The sequence below is a fragment of the Anopheles merus genome, chromosome X (genome assembly GCF_017562075.2).
Source record: "Anopheles merus strain MAF chromosome X, AmerM5.1, whole genome shotgun sequence".
In the NCBI taxonomy this organism is placed as follows: Eukaryota; Metazoa; Arthropoda; class Insecta; order Diptera; family Culicidae; genus Anopheles; species Anopheles merus.
The window spans coordinates 14,407,527-14,427,033 of record NC_054081.1 but is presented as its reverse complement, the minus strand read 5'-3'; the positions used below and the strand labels follow the sequence as shown (position 1 = coordinate 14,427,033).

General features: G+C 45.3%; 2 protein-coding genes across 7 annotated transcripts in view; one reads left to right on the top strand and one right to left on the bottom strand.

Moving 5' to 3' along the window:
- Positions 1-13: 13 nt before the first annotated feature.
- Positions 14-7,121, bottom strand: LOC121598778 (glutamate receptor ionotropic, kainate 2-like). Its single transcript, XM_041926059.1, has 8 exons — positions 6,872-7,121; positions 6,657-6,809; positions 5,475-6,460; positions 5,157-5,401; positions 1,605-1,794; positions 1,449-1,533; positions 667-1,374; positions 14-606 (listed from the first exon to the last, which is right to left on the bottom strand). Exons 2-8 carry the CDS (start codon positions 6,763-6,765, stop codon positions 107-109), a joined length of 2,823 nt encoding a protein of 940 aa, XP_041781993.1. The 5' UTR covers positions 6,766-6,809; positions 6,872-7,121; the 3' UTR covers positions 14-106.
- Positions 7,122-11,378: 4,257 nt separating this feature from the next.
- Positions 11,379-19,507, top strand: part of LOC121598362 (glutamate receptor ionotropic, kainate 2) — a 115,648-nt gene continuing 107,519 nt past the window's right edge. For 4 of the 6 annotated variants that reach the window (XM_041925118.1, XM_041925072.1, XM_041925109.1 and 1 more), the window contains exon 1: positions 11,379-12,961. In XM_041925118.1, coding sequence (XP_041781052.1) covers positions 12,856-12,961 — 106 coding nt within the window. In that variant the 5' untranslated portion in view covers positions 11,379-12,855. The remainder of the gene's footprint in view (positions 12,962-19,507) is intronic. The other 2 variants (XM_041925101.1, XM_041925090.1) reach the window with 2 other exon arrangements.

Below are 19,507 nucleotides of genomic sequence, written 5' to 3'. Positions count from 1 at the left end.
GAGAAAAGTGTTGTCTTTTTTTTTGGAGTGATTTTAGCTGTGCGAGCTTGCTACGGTGGCACAACAATTGCTTTTCGCCTGTTTGCCCGCCCCAGGGGCAGACGGTTCAGTGCTTGTCGAACGCGAACCCGTCCTTGTCGAGGTTGGTCAGGCTGGCGGCCGTTCGCACACTGTTGCCCCGTCCGGCCAGCTCCGAGCCGCGGCGCGACTCCGACTTGGAGCGCAGCGAGCTCTTGCCGCTGGCCGTCGATTCGCTCAGCGTGTTGTGCACCGGCTTGGACGTGACGGCGATGTTGAGCGCAAACTTCAGCTCGGCCTTGAGCGCGTCCCACGGCGTCACCTTCTCCTCGACCGCGACCTTGCGCACGTTCCACAGGAACTCGAGTATGCCGATGAGGAACGCGCAGAAGCAGCCGAGCGCCAGGACGACAAACACACCGCCCACGTTCCCGATGCCGAGCTCGTTCTCCTGCGAGGAGTTGGGCACCTCAGTGCACTGGCCGCCGCCGCGCATCTCCTTCCACCAGCGCGTCTTCAGCTGGTACAGCTTGCCTTCCTCCTGCATCTTCAGTACCGCTCCGCTGATCGCAGTGCGGTAGGGCGAGTCTGCAAAGAAGCGAACGAGTCGTAAGTGGCTGATTGTTTTAAAACGAACGTGCTACTTACTGACTGGCATCGCGATCCCGTACCCCTTCGAGTCGAGCAGGCCGCCGATCTGCGTCAGGTCGCAGTAGCGCTCGGTAATGTACTCGAGCGAGGTCGACTCCATCAGAAAGGCGTACATGCGCTTGCCCTTGATGACGCGGTCCCGGCCCTCGTCGTTGCTCTTGGTAAAGACGGACGGGCGGGCCGACTCCATCGAGGCCCACATGCGCTGGTACGTGGAGAAGTTGGACGTCTGGAAGAACGCCATCGTGCTGCCGCCCATCACCACGCCGTACTTGATCTTGCTCTGCTTGGCCAGATCCTCGGCCGACTCGATCGTCGCATCCATCCGCTCCATCGTCAGGAAGGCGGCCAGATTGGCCGTGTACGAGGACAGCATGATGAGGGCAAAGAACCACCACATGCCCGCCACCAGCCGGGTCGAGATCGCCTTCGGCAGGATGTCGCAGCCCTGCCCCATGATCGAGCCCATCGTCAGCCAGAGCGCGTTGCACATGTCCCAGATGTTTTCCACCTCGTCGTTGTCCTGCTTGCACGGGTGCGGATTCTCCCAGTCGGCCGGTGCCATGCGCGACAGCACGAAGAGCAGCACCGAGACGCCCAGGTACGCGGTCGCCATGTAGATCCAGACGTCGAGCGAAAGGGGCGACAGGAACGAGAACAGATCCTTCGGCTGCTGGACCGGTTTGGCGTAGAGGATGCTGATGCCTGCGAAGGACACGCGAAAGAGCATTGCAGATGAGATTCCTGCAGTAGGATATTTAGCAGAACTAAAGCTCAACCTAGTGTCATGAAGGGCATCGTAAAGTCGACGGCCGTCCTTCGCTCGTACGTAATCGTGAGGTCGCAAACGGCCAGGTCCGCTTTCTGCAAAACGGGTGTAGTTGAGTTGGATTGCAAACTTCTGGGACTGAGAAATCCGACGTTTGCGCACTTACACGGTCCAGCAGATACTTGACGAGTCCGTCCCACTTTTTCGTCACCTTGTTGTACGACCCGTACTTCCCGTCCGGCACCAGCTCCATCCGGTACTGGAAGCCGAGGATTTTCGAAATCCCATCGATCAGCTCGAGCGAGTAGCCCTCGAACCGGTTGTTGCCCTCCAGGAATTCGCCATCCTTTTTCTCTCTGTTTGAAAACAAAAAGAAACAAAGGCATATGAGGCCATTGAGCTTATAAAATCTAATCATAGCTTGAACGACGTTGTTACGATTAATTCTTAAAGTTTTCCTTTTCCATTCGAATGTCTTGTACGACGTAGTAAAACTATAATAATACTCACTTAAGATTGAAAGAAGCCATCTACAGAACTCTGTTGACATTGTTAGTGCCATGGTTATCATGTATGATGGCCAAGGATAAATGATTTTAAATTTTAATATATTGTAACAGGCAGGGTATTATCATAATATTTTGTTCAACAAAATGCTTTAAAACTTTTTTGATTTTTTTTGTTTTTTTCTTTATGATAGAATAATTCATTAATACCCATAAATTATCTAATAGCAAGAATATAAACGTAAATTAACTATTACTTCGTCCAATATAGTGTAGCCACATACATTTTAGTAATAATGTGAGTTATAGTAGACGGTTTAGTAGACCTATAGTAGACTACTATAGTAGTCCTATAGTAGACGGTTCATTATCTAAATGTCTACATATGTTGTTTTCATGGTCGCTTTTCATTTAAGCAACCTGTTGAAAACAAATCTATACATAATATCAAACTGATGTTTTCCCGATTTTATGGTCAAAACAAAGCAAAACAAAATTGCTTTTATTAAACCTGTTATTTTGTTTATATTCAATTACGATTCCCGGAAGGCCATGGCAATCATATATGATAGTCATAAAAATGTAAACAAAAAGCGCTTGACCCTGAGGGAAATATAAACAAAAATCTAGTACTCATTTTTTAACACAGTAATGAAATCATAATAATATCTTTAAGATTAATTAAGATTGTTGTTTAAGCATTATTGTTAAATGTTGTATTGATATTTTCCTGACAAAATCAGTCGCGTTTGGGCAGAAATCTATGCCAACAAAATGTTCACAGTTGAAATACATCGTGATAGAGGGTTTTCCAAGTCACATTCGAATGTCAACCTCACAACCTCATACGAAATATTATTCCACATCACTCTGATATTTCATTTCCATCATCATAATTTTTCATTTCTGCAGGATGATTTTAAATACGTCTCAAGCTGGATTGTGTTTGATAGTTCTTTGTGATGTGTTGAAAATCATGTTTATAAATTGAAATTTTATTATGAAACAAATGCATCATTCGACAGCTGTTGAAAAACATCTTGGAGGCGGTGAATAATTAAGTGCACATTCTACTTTCAACCCCTACTTTCATTCATTCAAAATAGTGTCTACTTTCATTTTATTCTATTTATTTATTTATTTTTTAACTTGAAAAATAGAATAAATGAAAATCATCATCATCACCAACGTGGTACTGATGAACGGAGATTGTTTCTACAGAAACAGATTACACTAACTTCTTACGCGAATAGTCTTTAACCTACATCAAGCTAATAATAGTAGACACACAAACAAAAATAGAGATCAAAATAACTACACAGTTAACAAAATAAGTTATCATATACAACAATTCTTAATGTGACCCGCGCATCAAGCCTTGGCATCCCAGCAAATAATGCCATATTGTAGTGCACATCTGTCCCTCTATGGATTCTTGTGGTTAGGTAGTCAGGCAACAACCCATTCAGCAGTTTATATACACGTATCATAGAGTTGTGTATACGATTCGTTGTTTAACAGACATTTGCAATCTTTTCATTTGTGTTTCAACAGCCAAGAATAATATTGTTGCAAAAAGACAAAATGTGGAGACATTAAAGACTTACAAATTTCTGTTTTGCCAATAAGGCTAAATTCATTCATTTCTAAGTCTAATAATCACACTTTTTCGCAACCTTTTTTATAACTTTGTCGATGTGAAGATTGAAACAACAACGTTTACATTCGAAACTGACTTGGGAAACCCTGTAATGAATTAAATGCATTTCCTTGTGATTCCCCGCTGGCCATTTTTATTACCAAAAACAAAGTGGGGAATCACAAGGAAACCCATTTGATTAATTATTTTAACATGTTTTATAGTCTATGTAGTTGAGTAATTAAATTCCCTTCCTTTTGGTGAACGATAAACGATATTTTGTTCCACATTAAATATAGCAGACAAACTCAAAATTTCACGTTTAACACGGGCGTTAGTCTCAAATGAAGAGTTCTAAAACGTGTGTTAGAATACGGTTACAGTGCTGCAAAATGTCACTATCAATGTCAAAAAATATGACTGAAACAAAATCTATATCAGGGTCACGTACTTAATTGTGATAATCAGAGGTGATACTCAGAACGATTGATGTGAGTAATACATGCTCATGATATGTTTGCGACCATCGCTTGGTCAGTCACTATATCACGACTTTTTTTTTGCTGTGATCAATTTTGCAAAATGTCACTGACATAGTCATGACAAATTCTGGCCGAAACAAAATCATCTCAGCGTCACGAGCTCTACTGCGAAGATCAGAGGCGAGCCTCAAACAGTTGGTGCGACCATCGCATGCTTGGTGACATTGTGTGCAACCAACTCGTGTTCAATCACTTGGTCGCGACATTTTCAGTCGGTGATCATCGCGATGGTCACGGGAGATATGCTTTGCGTGTGAGTGGTTCCAAGAAATAAAATGAGCATGTTTTCTCGCTCTGTTTGACCTAACAGATAATCAAAACAGATAGAGGGAGAAAGCATGCTCATTTTGTTGTTAGAACCCACGCGCCAAGCATATTACAAGAATGTCGTGATTATCGCCGACAAAAATGTCGTGACCAAGTGAGTGATCAAAAGTTGGGTGCTAAACTAAATGTCACCAAGCATGTGATTGATACTCCAACTGTTTGAGTATCGGCACTGATCATCTCAGTTGTGTACGTGATCTGATTTGAGCTTTGTTTCAGTCATGAGTTTTGATGATTGAAACAGTGGCATTTGGCAGCACTGTTCACAGCCAGAAAAAATCATGATTATGCGTGCGCCGGCATTAAGCTAAGCTTGTCAGTCAGAGTATCGCGTGGGACTCAAGAATTCACATGTCATGACGCAATTTGATTGACTATCAGCAATGAGCATCAAGCTACCACGGATATGTTCATTGTTTTCGTTGGTGAAAATCTCGTGATACTCATGACATTTTGCAGCACTGGTTAGAATACGGTTACAGGTTGATTAAAGCCCCATTCACCCAGACATCAAATCAACTAAAATTGAGAGTTTTAACAGGCAATCTTGAAAGACAACATGCTTAAACTTTGTAGCTTAGCACACTCGTAATAAATCATTATTTAGACAGGTTTAAGTGTAACAAGCACATGAAATGTTTCTTGCGAGGTGAAGGATGGCAGTGCCTTGGAGATCGTCATTTACACCAACGCACATCACTTACTTGAACATAAGAAATGGCGCACCGATGCGGGACGCGACGATGAACGTTTTGTTCTGCAGCGATTCCACGATCTGCGAGTACACCTCGCCCTGGCTGCGGGTGTAGTTGACGCCGTGCGTCGGATCCCAGGTCGCAATCTTCTTGAAGCCCTCGTCCTTGCTCAGCTCGATGATGTCCAGGTGGAAGTGGGCCCGCCGGCCAAAATCATCGAAGATGATGGGCCCGGTAATTCCGTGCTCGGTTTTCTGTCCACAGAGGTACACAATCAGGCGTTTATCGTGATATTCAAACCCCTGTGTGGGTGCTTCCTATACCCACCACCTTCATGTAGTTGACGATGCGCAGCCCGAACGGCCACTGGCGCAGGTTTTTGCTGCCACAGGACAGCCTGGCCGGGGTGATCTCCTCCGTCGCGTCCAGCTCCCGTATCGCGGTCGCGTATATCTTCACCGCATCGTTGTACAGCGCCGACTCGGTGTGCACGTGCTCGGGCGACACGCGAAACGGGCGCTTCATGCGCGCCTCGCCCTGCTCCCAGTCGTGCACCGCATTCTTGATGTCGAAGCTCTTCGTGTCCATCAGCCGGAGCGCGGTAATGTTGGAGCGCGAGTACCGCAGCTCCTCGAAGTCGATCGTGTGCGCATCGAGCGACGTAATGATGTAGCTCTGGTACTCCTCCAGCATCTTCACCTCCTTCGCCTGGCGCAGCAGCTCGAGTATGCGGTCCGGCCGGATCTCCAGTATGATGTGCGACTCGCCCGACGACTGGATGTCCTTCAGCAGCGGCCGGTAGTCGGGATCGTCGTCGATCTGCCGCACCGTGATCGGCGCATCGGCCGGCCCGTGGATCTGCAGTATGTCCTTCAGCCGCATCAGCCCCTCGTCCGAGTCGTAGATGATGGTGAAGCTCTTCCAGCTGTAGTCGACGATCAGGTCGGCGAGCGCCCGGGACAGTACGTCCGCCTCCGGGTACAGGTTGATCGTCATCGCCCGCAGCTCCGCCTCGATGCCGCCGAGCGGTTCCGGATCCCAGTGCGTGATGATGTGCGGGATCTCGAGCGTTTTGCAGATCGAGCCGACGATGCCGGCCGTCAGCAGGGAGGACGGGCCGAAGACGGCCGTGACGCCCTCCGCCGCCAGCTCGCACACCTTGCGCTCCGTCCGGAAGCTGTCCTCGGGCGACACGTAGCGCACGATCGGCACCAGCTCGAAGTGCTTTTCGTGCATGTTGACGCGCTCGACTGCGTACCGGAACGCGATCTCCGACTCGTAGCTGTGATCCGAGACCTGGTGAAAGATGGCACCTGGTTGGGTGCGGGGAAAAGCCGGAGAGAAAAAAAAAACAGATCTGTCATCATCCAGAGCACATTGGGACATTGGAGCTTTGATTGTCTGGCTTGATTGGAGGAGTTGTTTGAAGGAATTTTTTATCGTAGACGCGTTTAGATTCGCGTGAAGATGCAGTACACTAACACAAACACACAGGTTGAGCACACTCACCGACGGGAATTTCACGCTTGCCATCGACTGATCCGCAAAGGGCGTGCACTAGCAGCAGTATCGCGGTTAGATAGTGGAAGCTCACTCCACGACCCGTGCCCTGCATCATGCAGCGATGGTCCTCTCACCCACACACCACACTCTGGCCACAAACTACACACAAAAAGGAAAACGGATGAATCCTTTTGCTACACTCGCTGGTTCTGCTTCAAGACCTTTTATCGTTCTCGGTCGGCGCTTCAAACGGAAATTGCCTGCACGAAGGTTCGATGACAGTTGGCGCGACAAAATACCAACACGCTGTACGATCAAACAAAAGATCACAACCACACACGCACACCCCAACCGGTCTGGCACGCGGTCACGAGCACAAAGGTACAGCACGCTACGCCGTCTCGTGCAAGATCATTCGCTCGGCAGTCGGGACGGGCGTTTGTCGTGCAACTGGTGTGGCCGCACGCTGCACGATTGCCCAAGCCAAGCATCGCCTGCACATCCCCTCCTCGCGCACGGACAACGATGAGGAAGAGACAGCTGCTGCAGCGGGACGTCAAAAATAGCTCGACGCAGAGCGCAACTGGCCGGCGGCTGGAGCGGGTGGTTAGCCGGCGCACGGATTGTTTCCAATGCAAACAAAAATGCCAAACCAGACAGACACGAGGCAAAACACACACGTGTATTTTTCTGTATGGATGTGTCGTCTCTATTTTTAACCGAGCCGAAAAGGGGGAAATTGAGGCGGTGGAAATTCTAAGGGAGTGGTATGAAAGAGGAGGCGAGTAGGGGGGAGGAAATTTCATGAGAATATTATTTAACGTTTTGGCCGTGCGGGTCGTACTTGTTAGTAAAGCAAATAGTCGTTAAATGATGATTCGGGACAGGGTTTTTCAATGCTGAGTTGCAATTGTTGTTAAAAAAAGCTGATAATTATTTTCTTCAGGTAGTCGTGGTCAGTGCTGCAAAATGTCACTGTCATTGTCATAAAAAATCTGACCGAAACAAAATCCATATCAGCGTCACGTACTCAATTGTGATAATGAGAGGTGATACTCAGAACGGTTGGTGTCACCAATACATGCTCAAGACATGTTTGCGACCATCACTGACATAGTTATAACAAATTGCGGCTGAAACCAAATCATGTCAGTGTCACGAGCTCTACTGTGACGATCAGAGGCGAGCCTCAAACAGTTGGTGCGACCATCGCATGCTTGGTGACATTGTGTGCAACCAACTCGTGTTCAATCACTTGGTCGCGACATTTTCAGTCGGTGATTATCGCGATGGTCATGGGAGATATGCAGTGCGTGCGAGTGGTTCCATGAAACAAAATGAGCATATTTTCTCGCTCTGTTTGACCCGACAGATAATCAAAACTGATAGAGGGAGAAAGCATGCTCATTTTGTTGTTAGAGCCCAAGTTAGAGCCAAGTATATTCCAAGAATGTCGTGATTATCGCCGACAAAAATGTCGTGACCAAGTGAGTGACCAAGAGTTGGGTGCTCAACAAAATATATCCAAGCATGTGATTGATTCTCCAACTGTTTGAGTATCGGCACTGATCATCTCAGTTGTGTACGTGATCTGATTTGAGCTTTGTTTCAGTCATGAGTGTTGATGACTGAAACAGTGGCATTTGGCAGCACTGTTCACAGCCGGCATTAAGCTAAGTTTGCCAGTCAGAGTATCGCGTGGGACTCAAGAATTCACATGTCATGACGCAATTCGATTGACTGTCAGCAATGAGCATCAAGCTACCACGGATATGGTCATTATTATCGTTGGTGAAAATCTCGTGATACTCATGACATTTTGCAGCACTGGTCGTGGTGATTTGCTATGGATACAGGATGTTTTTTTTGAAACAGTTTTCAATTATATTATTATTATTTATTTCTTTTTACAAACAGGTGTGTTGAGGACAACTGACTGCATGATGACATCGTTGCCGATTGGGAATCCCGGTGGTCTATTCTTGCTCGGTGATCTATCCCTGCTAGCGTGCGCTGCACGGCGCCGTCAGCTGTCCGTTCATCCCGTTCTCCTCGTGGCACAATTGCATACGGGGCAGTGGATGACGCTCTCCAGTGTGTCCATTAACCGAGTTTTGAGTGTGTGTTAACTTCAAACATGGTAGCTTATGCGCGTATGCGAGTGTGCGCACGAGTCATTTCCGGTGGCTCTGAGGTGCAGATAATTCATTTACACAAGGAAAATTGTGTCCCTGGGCAGCCAGGCCAGCAGGGCCGGTGCAATTTCCGGGGGATGGTGACCGAGCAGGGCAGTGCTACTGCACTATATCAATTAGCTTGACGATGTTCTGCTTGCCAACGGTTTACTGTTGAAGCAGAATGAAACCATACCAGCAAAGCAGTATGACACTCAACAGCTGCTTAGTATACAGGGGAGTGCAAAGTATTTTTTTGGGGTAGTTATTATTATTTTTTTTGAAATGTATTAAACGAATCATTCCAAACCATTTAATGGTGCTATTTATTTTAAAAAATTGTAAAACAGTTAAAAAGAAAAAAATGGGAATCAAGTGTTAAAAAGGATCCGCTAACCCTACAATCGAGCAAGCGTTTTTGATCTATTGTGGGAAGAGTTGTTTTGGCCTTCTGACATGTATAGGGAATAATATCAAATTGATTATTTTATTTTTGATTTTTATTTCTTTAATTGTTGTTTTTTCTTTTATATTTATTTGGTTGTTGGATTTTTATTCTTTCGTATGTAATATATTTGACAGTATTTTATTTTTAACTATTTTTATTAATGTATTTCTATATAACTGGTTTGTTTAACACTTGTATGTTTTAAAGTATTTTATTTATGTTTGATTTTTATTAATGTATTTATATTTATCTGATTTTTTCAAATACTTTATTTCTTGTTCAAAAATACAAATTTTCAATGTTATTATGCTATATATTTGCTATATAATATTAAGCAATTAAGACCGGTCTTGTGGTAAATTCGTCAACTCGCACGACTTAACAACATGCCCGTCTTGGATTCAAAACCCGTATACACCGTACTCCTCATACGTAGGTCTAACTATTTGCTATGGGTAATCAACAAGTCGCTGAAAGTCATGCCCACTAGTGGTACAGTAAGGCCTATACCGACAACGGTTGTTGTGCCAAAGAAGAAATCTTAATAATCAAAATGAATGTAATAAAAAAATAATTTCAAATTGCATGCACCGCTTCTGGTTCTGGCTTCAGCAATTTATTTACATAATTAAAATGATTGAAATTACAAAACCCTCTATGTAGCTTGAACGTAAACCCATTTCAACCCAACACACATCCGGTTATTTGATTTGTTGATCGTTCAAATATGTTTTATTTTCGTTTTTATTGTTGATGAATAAGTACAAGTTTATTTTCAAAGTTTAACGCAATAAACGTTGAAAGCTTGATTGATTTTTCCGACCAAACACATTAAGCTAATCTTACCGTTCAACAGGCATTATCAGCTTGGGATAGAAACTGAAACGGTGCTAGAAATAGTGTTTGTCAGCCCGCACATGGGAAGCTTCTGAACGCGAGCTTCGAATGTACAGCTTTCCTGAAACGCAAGCAAGCTTTATAAAAGTTTTCCCTGTCTGGCTTGGTAGTCCTGGTTGCTCTCAGTTTAGTTGCTGCTGCAAAAATAAGAACAAATATTTCCTGTTTTTTTTTTCAGAGCAGCACAAAAAGTGACGTGAAACATGAAAAACGAAACATAACAGAAACGTTACAGCCATCCATCATACCGCTTGGCTGGAGCTTTCACTTCGTGCTCGCCAAATTTCGCCACAGGACAAGGGGTGGTACTGCTGTGTGGAGTTGCGTGTGTGTGTATGTGTGTTTTGAGCAATAATTAATGACTCTGATTCTTGAACTGACCGGGACGTACAGCAGACGGTCCCGGGGCAAGTGCACGTACTTGTGCAGTCGATTGGCTCGGATCGTGAGATGCAGGGCTGCAGTAAGCAAGATTGATGTTCATAGCGATGAAATGGAACTCGACGGGTGCACTGGCAAAAGCAATAAAGACGAGCATGACCAAAAAAAAAATGTATTCCGGTGGTGATGCTGGAAAGGATTTTTATGTTTTGGGTGAAGAAATAGGAATGAGGGAATTAGCTTCAATTGCACTGGCATCATTAATCATACTTTCTTTCGCTTCAATCCATGTCTATTGCGAAACATTTCATTCTAACGCGTTAATTTTCATAGAATATTTCAAAATGTCATAGAAACATTTCACCAGCAAGCTCGGTAGAAGCGAATCAACTTTAACTGCACTTTTTTGTTGTAATGAAAGCACATCGACTGATAAGCCATGCTCAGCCGCCGAGTGCGTGTCCAGCATCCACACCGCGTTTGAAGTGAGTTCCGATCGCTCCGAACACACAGCACACCGCCACACGTTATCAGCCGCTTCGGGTGCCCGAGTAGCCTCGCGTGAGTGCTTTCGTGTTTTGCGTGGCATTGCGCATGTGAAGTACAAATAAATCGCCGGGTGCACTGACAACCACCAAAGCTTTCGACACTCACGGTGAGCTCCGCAGCATCCAGCAGCCAGCATCTCCGAGCACGCGTCGTCAGTACGGTCGCATCCTTTGCAGCCGCTAGGGTAACAGTGCACGGCTTTCTGTCCGACCTGCTGGCCGACCCGACCTGAAAAGAGATCCTTTAAAAGCTGAGGGCAGCGAGCGACCAAGTGTCAGTTAGCAGCTAGTTGCCCGCCGCTTCCGTTCTCGCTTGCGACCGTGGGAGTGCCGCGGCCCAGTTATTTCCCCCAGACACACTGACACAGCACCAGCACCTGCCTCCCTGCCCAAAACCCCTTCCCTGCGCCAACGGGGCTGTTGCTTGTGAAGCGTGTGTGAATTTGTGCGTGCGTGTATGTGTGTGTATATGGGTGGGAGGTATAAGTGAAGAAGGGCGCTGTACACGCACGATTCCGACATACACACTATCGGGTGCTTGGTCCGCGTGTCGCTTCCGGTGCTGGTGCGGTTTGCATCCTGTGCCCGTGACGTACGTGAGCGATTTGCAACTCTTCTCACCTCCTGTCCACCGCAGCGGCACATTGTTTTTGGTGGAAACCTCGGTGGAAGAATTTTGACAGATCGTGTGCGTGCGTGTGTGTGTACTAGTGTTGCAAGAGCGCTAGTGTTCGTTACTTGCTGAGGCTGGCGGCTCAGGTAGCACAGCCTAATCTGTTTGTTGACTGCTCCAAGCTCCTAATTGTGTGTGTGCATAGTGAAAATACGGGTTGTGTGTGTGTTGTTAATTTGCCTCTTCCATTCTTTCTTTTTCATCAATCTTCAAACGCTCCAATCAACCATTATATCAGATAAACAATAGCAAAAAAGAGAGATAGAGAGAGAAAGAGAAACGAAACAGACGAGCAACCCAAAAAAGGAAAGAGAAACAACAAATCATTATTGTCGCAGCGAGCGAAAGCATGGCCCATGCTGGTCCTTCGAACACGAACTGACGTTACGCAGTGAGCGTGTGTGCGTGTGTTTTGTTTTTCTTGTATCCAGAACCGTGCACAGTGCGTGTGTGTGTGTATGTTTTTTTTTGGTTTGAACTTCACATCACAGCAGGGGAGGTTTCTCACGTTTTGACAACCGACAGTGACAGTTGCGAGAAAGACAATCCGGATAATAAGCGCATATCTCCCCATCGCTGCCTCCCATTTGCTCCCCTTCAAACGGGGGAAACGGCGTCACCCAAAACCAAAACATTAGCACACCAACACTAACGGGCGCACTTACCACCAATACCACAGCAAGCGTCCATCAACCACTACTAGCAGTAGGAAAGGAAGGAGCAGCAGCATCATTCAACCAACTCGTGAGCCACTGGCGTAGTGCATAAATAACGCAAAAGTGTGTTCCTCGTCGCTGCCCTTTCCCTGCCTCGATTCACATTTCCTTCCCTATACCGAGTGCGTGTGTGCGTGCGTGCGGCTGTGTGAGTGAGTGAAGAGAGCTTTCGCCAAGCGGGGCTCGACGGAGGAAACGAACGCGCAGGGGCGCAACCGACGCACTGAGCTGTCGCAGTGAGACGTGAGACTCTCGCACACCGGCACCGCTCCCTTTCCCTCACCGGCCAGCTCCGTGTCACTTTGCCGAGCGTCTGAGAGCCCTGAGCTCGCACTGAGTGGCTGCAGCCGAGTGTTCAACTTAAGACCATGACGGGTCGGTGGGCTCACCCGTGCTGGTGGGCCGCTTGCCTACTAGCGCTTCTGCTACACGGTCCTGCTCCTGCCCGCGCCCTCCCGGACGCCATTCGAATCGGTGAGTACAGCTTGTGTATCAAGGGGAGGGGATCCCAGAAGCAGAGGATGATGCAGGATGCAGGGTGCAAACGCAAATAATAACGGATCCGAGTTTGTTGTTTAAAAGTTTGAACGATGCAGGAGCGCTCGGGAAACGCAAGACCGAAATGGTAGAGCACAGCAGATTTGGTGTACCATCGGTGTATCCATCGGCAGCAAAGAGAAGTAAAACTGACTACCTGGACAGTTGCACAGCGTGACCGGGCCCCAGATGTTGCCGGTGGGAGGCACTAAACGTATAACAAAAAAAAATGCGTGCCGAAGAGTTTCTAGCCACTTGAAAGCTACCCCTTTTTGTCAGCCCGTTGATGGCATAGTTGATATGCATAGTTTAATGAGTCTCCACTATCATCTCCGTCCCGTTCGGTGTGGCAAGTATTGTGGAAACGAGTGCAGAGTTCCTTCGCAAATAGAGCGCGCTCGGTTGGTTTCACAAGTTAACAAGCATAACACATCTCCACACGCGGGGCTATTTCGGGGGACGATTGGAAGGGCGCTTAATTATGATGTGCAGTTGTGGCGCACTAATCGCCCGCGCGACTTCCTTCGTCGTCGTTCGACCAAGCGATATGCCCGTCGTCGCCGCCGTCGGTCCAGCGCAATCGATGCCTTTTTGTTTGTTTATTGCCCGCTTAAAATTACTTTGTTGTGATGAGTTGAAAATACTGATTGGGCCGGAACATTGGTCCCCGGTTCACAATCGACAGCACAGTTCACAAAGGCTATCGGGGGTAGAGTGTTGTTGTGTAGTTTTTGTTGCGTGTTTTTCTGTAAGTTTATATTTTGGAATTCGCTTATAGGTAGTTGATAAAAAGGAAGAAACAGATTGGGATTAAATCGTTTTCTTTGAAAGCCAAAAAAACTCTATTTTTTATTACTTCTTGAGAGCGTAAGAGATTACTTTATTACCATGTCTTTTTTTACACAAGAATTGACCTGAGAAATCTCGCGGAAATGTTTACTCATGAAGAAAAGAAGCGGAACGTATCAATGCGCAGATTAGTTTTTGAACCCATGACCTTTGTTGTATATGCTTGAGCGCTTGCTACGACGCTACGGCAGCACTATCTGTTATCAGCTCTTAAATTACCTATAAAAGCCACGGCACCGACACAAATGTCTCAATTCGCTTTCAAATAGGTTTTTTGGTTATAAAATCTTGATCAATATTTTTTAATACAATTGATATAATCAACGTGTAGCTTCGCTTACAATATCAACACACTAGAATATAAAATCATTCAATCTCAGGTTTCTTCCTCTCCAACTTCCCTTGGAGTGCGCCAGCTGCAAGAAATAACACACATACACAAATGCTCATTCTTACACAGTGTTCTTCCATAATCGCTCGTTATTTATTTTGGATTTCCTTTGCACCGCGGTGTATTAGTTGCGCTCATAACGTCTCAATTCGTTTGACTTGGGTGACGTGGGCGGGAGTTGGATTGGGCGTAGCATATCACTTGCATTAAAGCTGCTCCAGCTACGACCTTCCTTGTTACCGCAGGTGGTCGCCCTGTTGATACACCTGGGAGTATTACTTTCCACCTGGTTCCTCTCCTCTCACGCGCTCTCCTCCCCTTGGTCGGCTGGCTGTAAACGTTCGTCCAGTGGGAATACAGATCGGGAACGGAGGAGTGAGGAAGCAAGGGGACGCTAACCGTACGTGACGCTGAAGGGAACGAAGGCTCATCGAGGGTGAGCGAGAAACAAGAAAAAAAAACAAAAATGAAACCACAGCATGTGCGCCTACGGGTGTTGGCGCCTCTCCTCCTGTCCAGTAACATCCAGCTGGGTTGGAATTATAATTTATCTTCCAATAACATTACTGCCCCTCCCTTCTCCCCCCCCCCACTACCAACTGCTTCCACTCTCCTGTACGTTTGTACCTCTCGGAGGACTACCCTGGCAGATATCGATTCCGACGGGTGGGGTGAGGCAGGAGGATTGGCCCAGAAAATCCGGAAAAGTCATGATTTGCCCAGCACCTCCCAAGCCCCTTCCCCCTAACCCTGCCGTTCTCAGTGTCCTTGCCGTTTGATGAAGGCGGAAGCGCCACTCGCCTCTTTGCTGAGGATGATTGTCTGTGGCTGCTGACGGGGCACAAAATGTTGCTGCTGGTCGTTGTTGTACCTCGTTGGTGGATGGGAAGTCAAAAGGAACTGTGTCACACACACACATGCAAGTTCATTGAAACCAGATAAGGACATCACCTTTTGAACCGCAACGGGGGAGATAGAAAAAAAACAACATCTCTCTTTCAGAGTTGTAGCTTGAACGCAAGGGAAAGGCATATAGTGTGATTTTATGATTAGTAACGCTTCCACTTGCCGTTCTATCCATTTTACCCAGCGTATAAAAAATAAGCTAAGGCTGACCCTATTCTCGATTGAGCTTTCATACATTGTTCGAGTCTCTTGTCATTTGATTTTAGAAATATGGTGAAACAATTTTGGTTTTCATATTTGCCATTAACACGCATTACAATCGGTTGAAAAAAAACAACAAAATAGTGCCCTTAAGTCAATATTTTTAACTCGTTGTAATTACTTTTTGTGTCTCTGAGGCATCAAACTTTGGCTGTAAGTAAATCGATTATTCAAGTCAAAGTTGTGTCAATCTTATACAAAGTTTTTGCTTAGTTGCCATGTCTGTGGGACTCAAAATGCGTCAATTGCAGTGACATAATTAATTAATTTATAATATCACAATGTTACGGGAAGCTAGGTTACGACGGACCCTACGGGTAAGATGGACACTTCTTGTTAACACATGTTAAATTTATTTTTCAATATTTCAAGAATGTAGCAAGGTATGACAACACATTTGAAAATAAAAAAATGGCATGATTTATTAAAAATTTGTCAAATTTTGGAATTAAAGAAATTTTCAATCCTGCACACCCTTGTAGATCCAATTTTACTACTAGGGATCGTAAGCTCTACAACTTGAATTGTGTAGAATTTTGGCAGTTTTATTACCTGAAGGGGAAGTTGCGGTTAGTAAGATAACAACTGGCGGAAAACGGCAATGAAAACAATAAATTTACTTGTTTTCTGGTGGGGTTTATGCATCCTGACACTCATGTGTATGCTACTACTCGCTCGACGCTAATGAGGCGTTTCGCGAAAACCAAAATGTTGCCACGATTTGAACCTTTTGTATTTAATCAACAAGACGAGGTATTAACATGGCCTTATTGAGTAGTAGATGACATATTTCAAGCTATGCTCGATAATTCAATAATGCTTTAGATTCTGCACCGTACGATATGTCAGTGGCGGCGCTTACAATTCCTAAAGTCACGGCTGGATCAGCCGTCCTTTCAATTGACCGAGCTATTTTTATCGAACGTACCAGGACGTGGAAAGAAATAAGATTTGTTAAAATACTGTAAACTTCTTCAATTTCTGCAACGTTTTCTACAGGTGTCCATGTCGTCCTTCATGGTGTCCCTCTTTTTTATATTTTTATTAAAACAATACACTAGTGTTCTTATCTCCTAATTTCATATCCTATCAAAGCTTTAAGTTCAAGTTTATCTGACACCTGGAGTTTGTTTACCATTAGTTCTATATAATTTACGAATAAACTAATAACCTTCACAGGTTTTTGTTGAATTCAAGTTTTTTTTTAATTCTGGTCTTAACATTTCATTGAATGCAGGGAGTATTATGTTAGGTAATGTTACTATTTCTGAAAAGATCCTCCAGTATTTTTCAATATGTTTGCACTTCTAAATTTACATCCTCTTTCGCATATCATGTGCCCATCATTCTGGAACATTTCAAAATTGCACAAAAAATATGAAAAAAAACTTTGAAAGAAACTAACAAGTTCCAATACATTTTCTGACAATAGTTCTGTATTTTTCAATGGTCGCTGCATGTAGATGTTTAACATTTTCCTTGATCTGTCCTTCTTTACGTACCTTCCCTATCTATTGCTAGAACAATTTTGAAGGTTTCAAAAAAGCCTTCTAATGAATGGCTCAAAGCAAGGACTTATAGACAAAGAATAGCTGCAGCAGAGACAAAAATAGTTCGAGATATATGTTATTGATATCCATTTTCGAGCATTTTTAATGAATTGAGCTTACATTCTGGATGCTAAAAAGAAGATCAAATAAATCGAAACAAAGTAAGTACTCTGCGAATGGTACATGAGAAATGTTTCACGCAATTTGAGAGGCGTTATTTGGGGTATTGGTCAACTTTGATCCTGACGTGTTTGGCACAGCAGATGATAGAGTACACAAAATAGTAAATCTGACACTTAAGCAACTGTTTGCTAACTTCGCCAAAGTTCAGGATAGTAAACTTCAACCGGGGCAACCGAAGCAGGGCGAGAAAAACTTGCCCTCCTCTACTACTGCTGCTGCTGTCGCTTGCTCCCACGATCCCTGCACCACGGCCAGCAGCATCCTTTTCACTTTCTTGATAAATGGCTCTGCGATATCACGCTTCGTAAGCATCGTGTTTTATTTTTCGCCTTCTTTGGATTGGTACCGTTGTTGCACCGAGATTTTGCTTCACCGCTATCGCAATCTCGCGCTCTCGGTGGAAAAAGTTCACGTCATGGGGTTAGCCGGATGTTTGTGTTATACTTTTTTTCTCTCTTTATCTTGTGTTTGTGGTTTGTGGTTTTCTGCTGTCAGGTTCTGTCAGGCCGCTTTCGGGACCCGGTAGGCCGGTCATGAAAAACGGTATGAAGGTATTACAACAGCAACAAAAAAAAAAAAACTACTACAAGTAGAGCAAGTAGATAGAAAAAAGAGGAAAAATATACAACCGGTGACAGCACGGCGAAGAAAAACTGATCCATCAAAATGTGTAACTAGAAATGTACATAAAGATTGTGACAATTTTGCTCCCATTCTTATGCCACTGCTGGTGGTGTCCACTTTTTTTCTCGTCTCCTTTTTGTACCGTTGTGATAGGTTTCTTTTAATCTCATCGAGGAGGAGAAAAAAAACAGTTTAGGAAGGGTAGGAATTGAAAGCTTCACATTATTCCGATAGCAACTGGAAGAAGTGTCCCCAATTCCACTGCTTGTTCCTTGGTGTGTGTGTGTGTATGTGTGATTGATTGACTTGCAGGAAGCTTCGATCTAGCACAGACGCACAGCGAGACAGATAGCAGGAAGCGTGATGATGGATTCGTTTTTGCGTAATCGACGTAGTTCGACCATGGCCTCTTTGCGATCCCTAAAATTCCTAATGATCGATTCATTCTGCAAGCGAGCAGGGAAAGAAATGGTCCCTCTTCTTCATGCTCCCCCTTGTCCCCCACCACTTATTAAGACAATTTTATTGTTTATGGTTAAAGCGGACGAAAATTTCAATCAAAAACTGTGCAAAGCTGGGCGCCGGAAACAGTGCGTTCCCAAAGCGTTCCCAAAGCGATAGAAGTGGGAGTCGGCTTACGGGAGGCGGGGAAAACGGGAACATTCGATTTGCCAACCCAGTGAAAGAGAAGGGAGAAGGGAGGGAGGGGAATTGTGGAAAATGAAAAGGCTGAGAGTGAAAGTTTCTTTCGGGCGAAAGTAACCCTGCGTTGCCTCGCCCGCGTCCGTGCTGAATTTCTTTTGATTGAATTACTACAAATCGTTCCATTTCTTGCTCGTGCCGGCCCGGGAGAGCTTAAAGTGTAGTTGTGTGTGTGTGTGTGTGTGTGTGTGTGTGTGTGTGTGTGTGTGTGTGTGAGAGAGAGAGAGAGAGAGAGTGTGTGTGTTGCAAAATGAGGAAGTGGAATGCAGGGACCGCTGTTGTTGTAGCCTTTTCCTCGTCCTTTCAACTCCCAAAGGCTGGAAGCGAAGGAACCCAAACTCCCAGAAGGGACCAGTTTGCCAGGATCGCTTCGAAATAAATTCACTATAGTTGTGGCTACAAGAAGGGGACGGGCAGGAGGAGTGGCGGTGTTGTTAAGAGGGCACAATATCGCCCGATCCAGTGCTGTTTTCAGCTGCACAGAGAGTGGCAAAATGCTTCCGAACGTTTGTAATGTGACGTAATTATTAAGCGCCTAAATGTATGCAAAAAAGGTTCTACGTAACACACCCGTACGTTATCGATGGAGAAAAGTGAAACATTTTGCAAACTTTTCGGCGTTTTTGTGGAGGAAGCAATGCCGAAGGTTTTTTTTTTCGCTAATCACTGTGATGTGTCCCTCATATGCTTGCTGCAATGCTGTTTTGTCCATAGCCGTGTGCGTGTGAAGGAAGTGAAAGGTTTTGACTCCTTCGTCCAGTTCCTCGGCAATGTGCCGGAAAATGACATCCACTCGAAAGGCCCTTCGAAAGCATCACCTTCGCTGCCTTCTTGGGGCTTGCTTCTACCCGCCCGGAACGATGATGAATTTTGAAAGGGAGCACGCGCTCAGTTTTGCCGCACGCGCACGACCCGAAAAAACCGGCTACACTTTGGGACGGACACCCCCATGCCCAACAGCCCTGTCCGGGACGATCGGTTCAATCGTCCGTACTCACACATACCACTCCCTTTCCT

What these genes read in the sequence shown, in the direction of transcription:
- LOC121598778 (XM_041926059.1), bottom strand. Translation starts at nt 6,765, where the DNA reads ATGATGCAGGGCACGGGTCGTGGAGTGAGCTTCCACTATCTAACCGCG. An exon ending in TCAAGTATCTGCTGGACCGT is followed by an intron (nt 1,534 to 1,604) that starts GTAAGTGCGCAA and finishes CCCGTTTTGCAG; the next exon opens with AAAGCGGACCTGGCCGTTTG. An exon ending in GATGCCCTTCATGACACTAG is followed by an intron (nt 1,375 to 1,448) that starts GTTGAGCTTTAG and finishes TGTCCTTCGCAG; the next exon opens with GCATCAGCATCCTCTACGCC.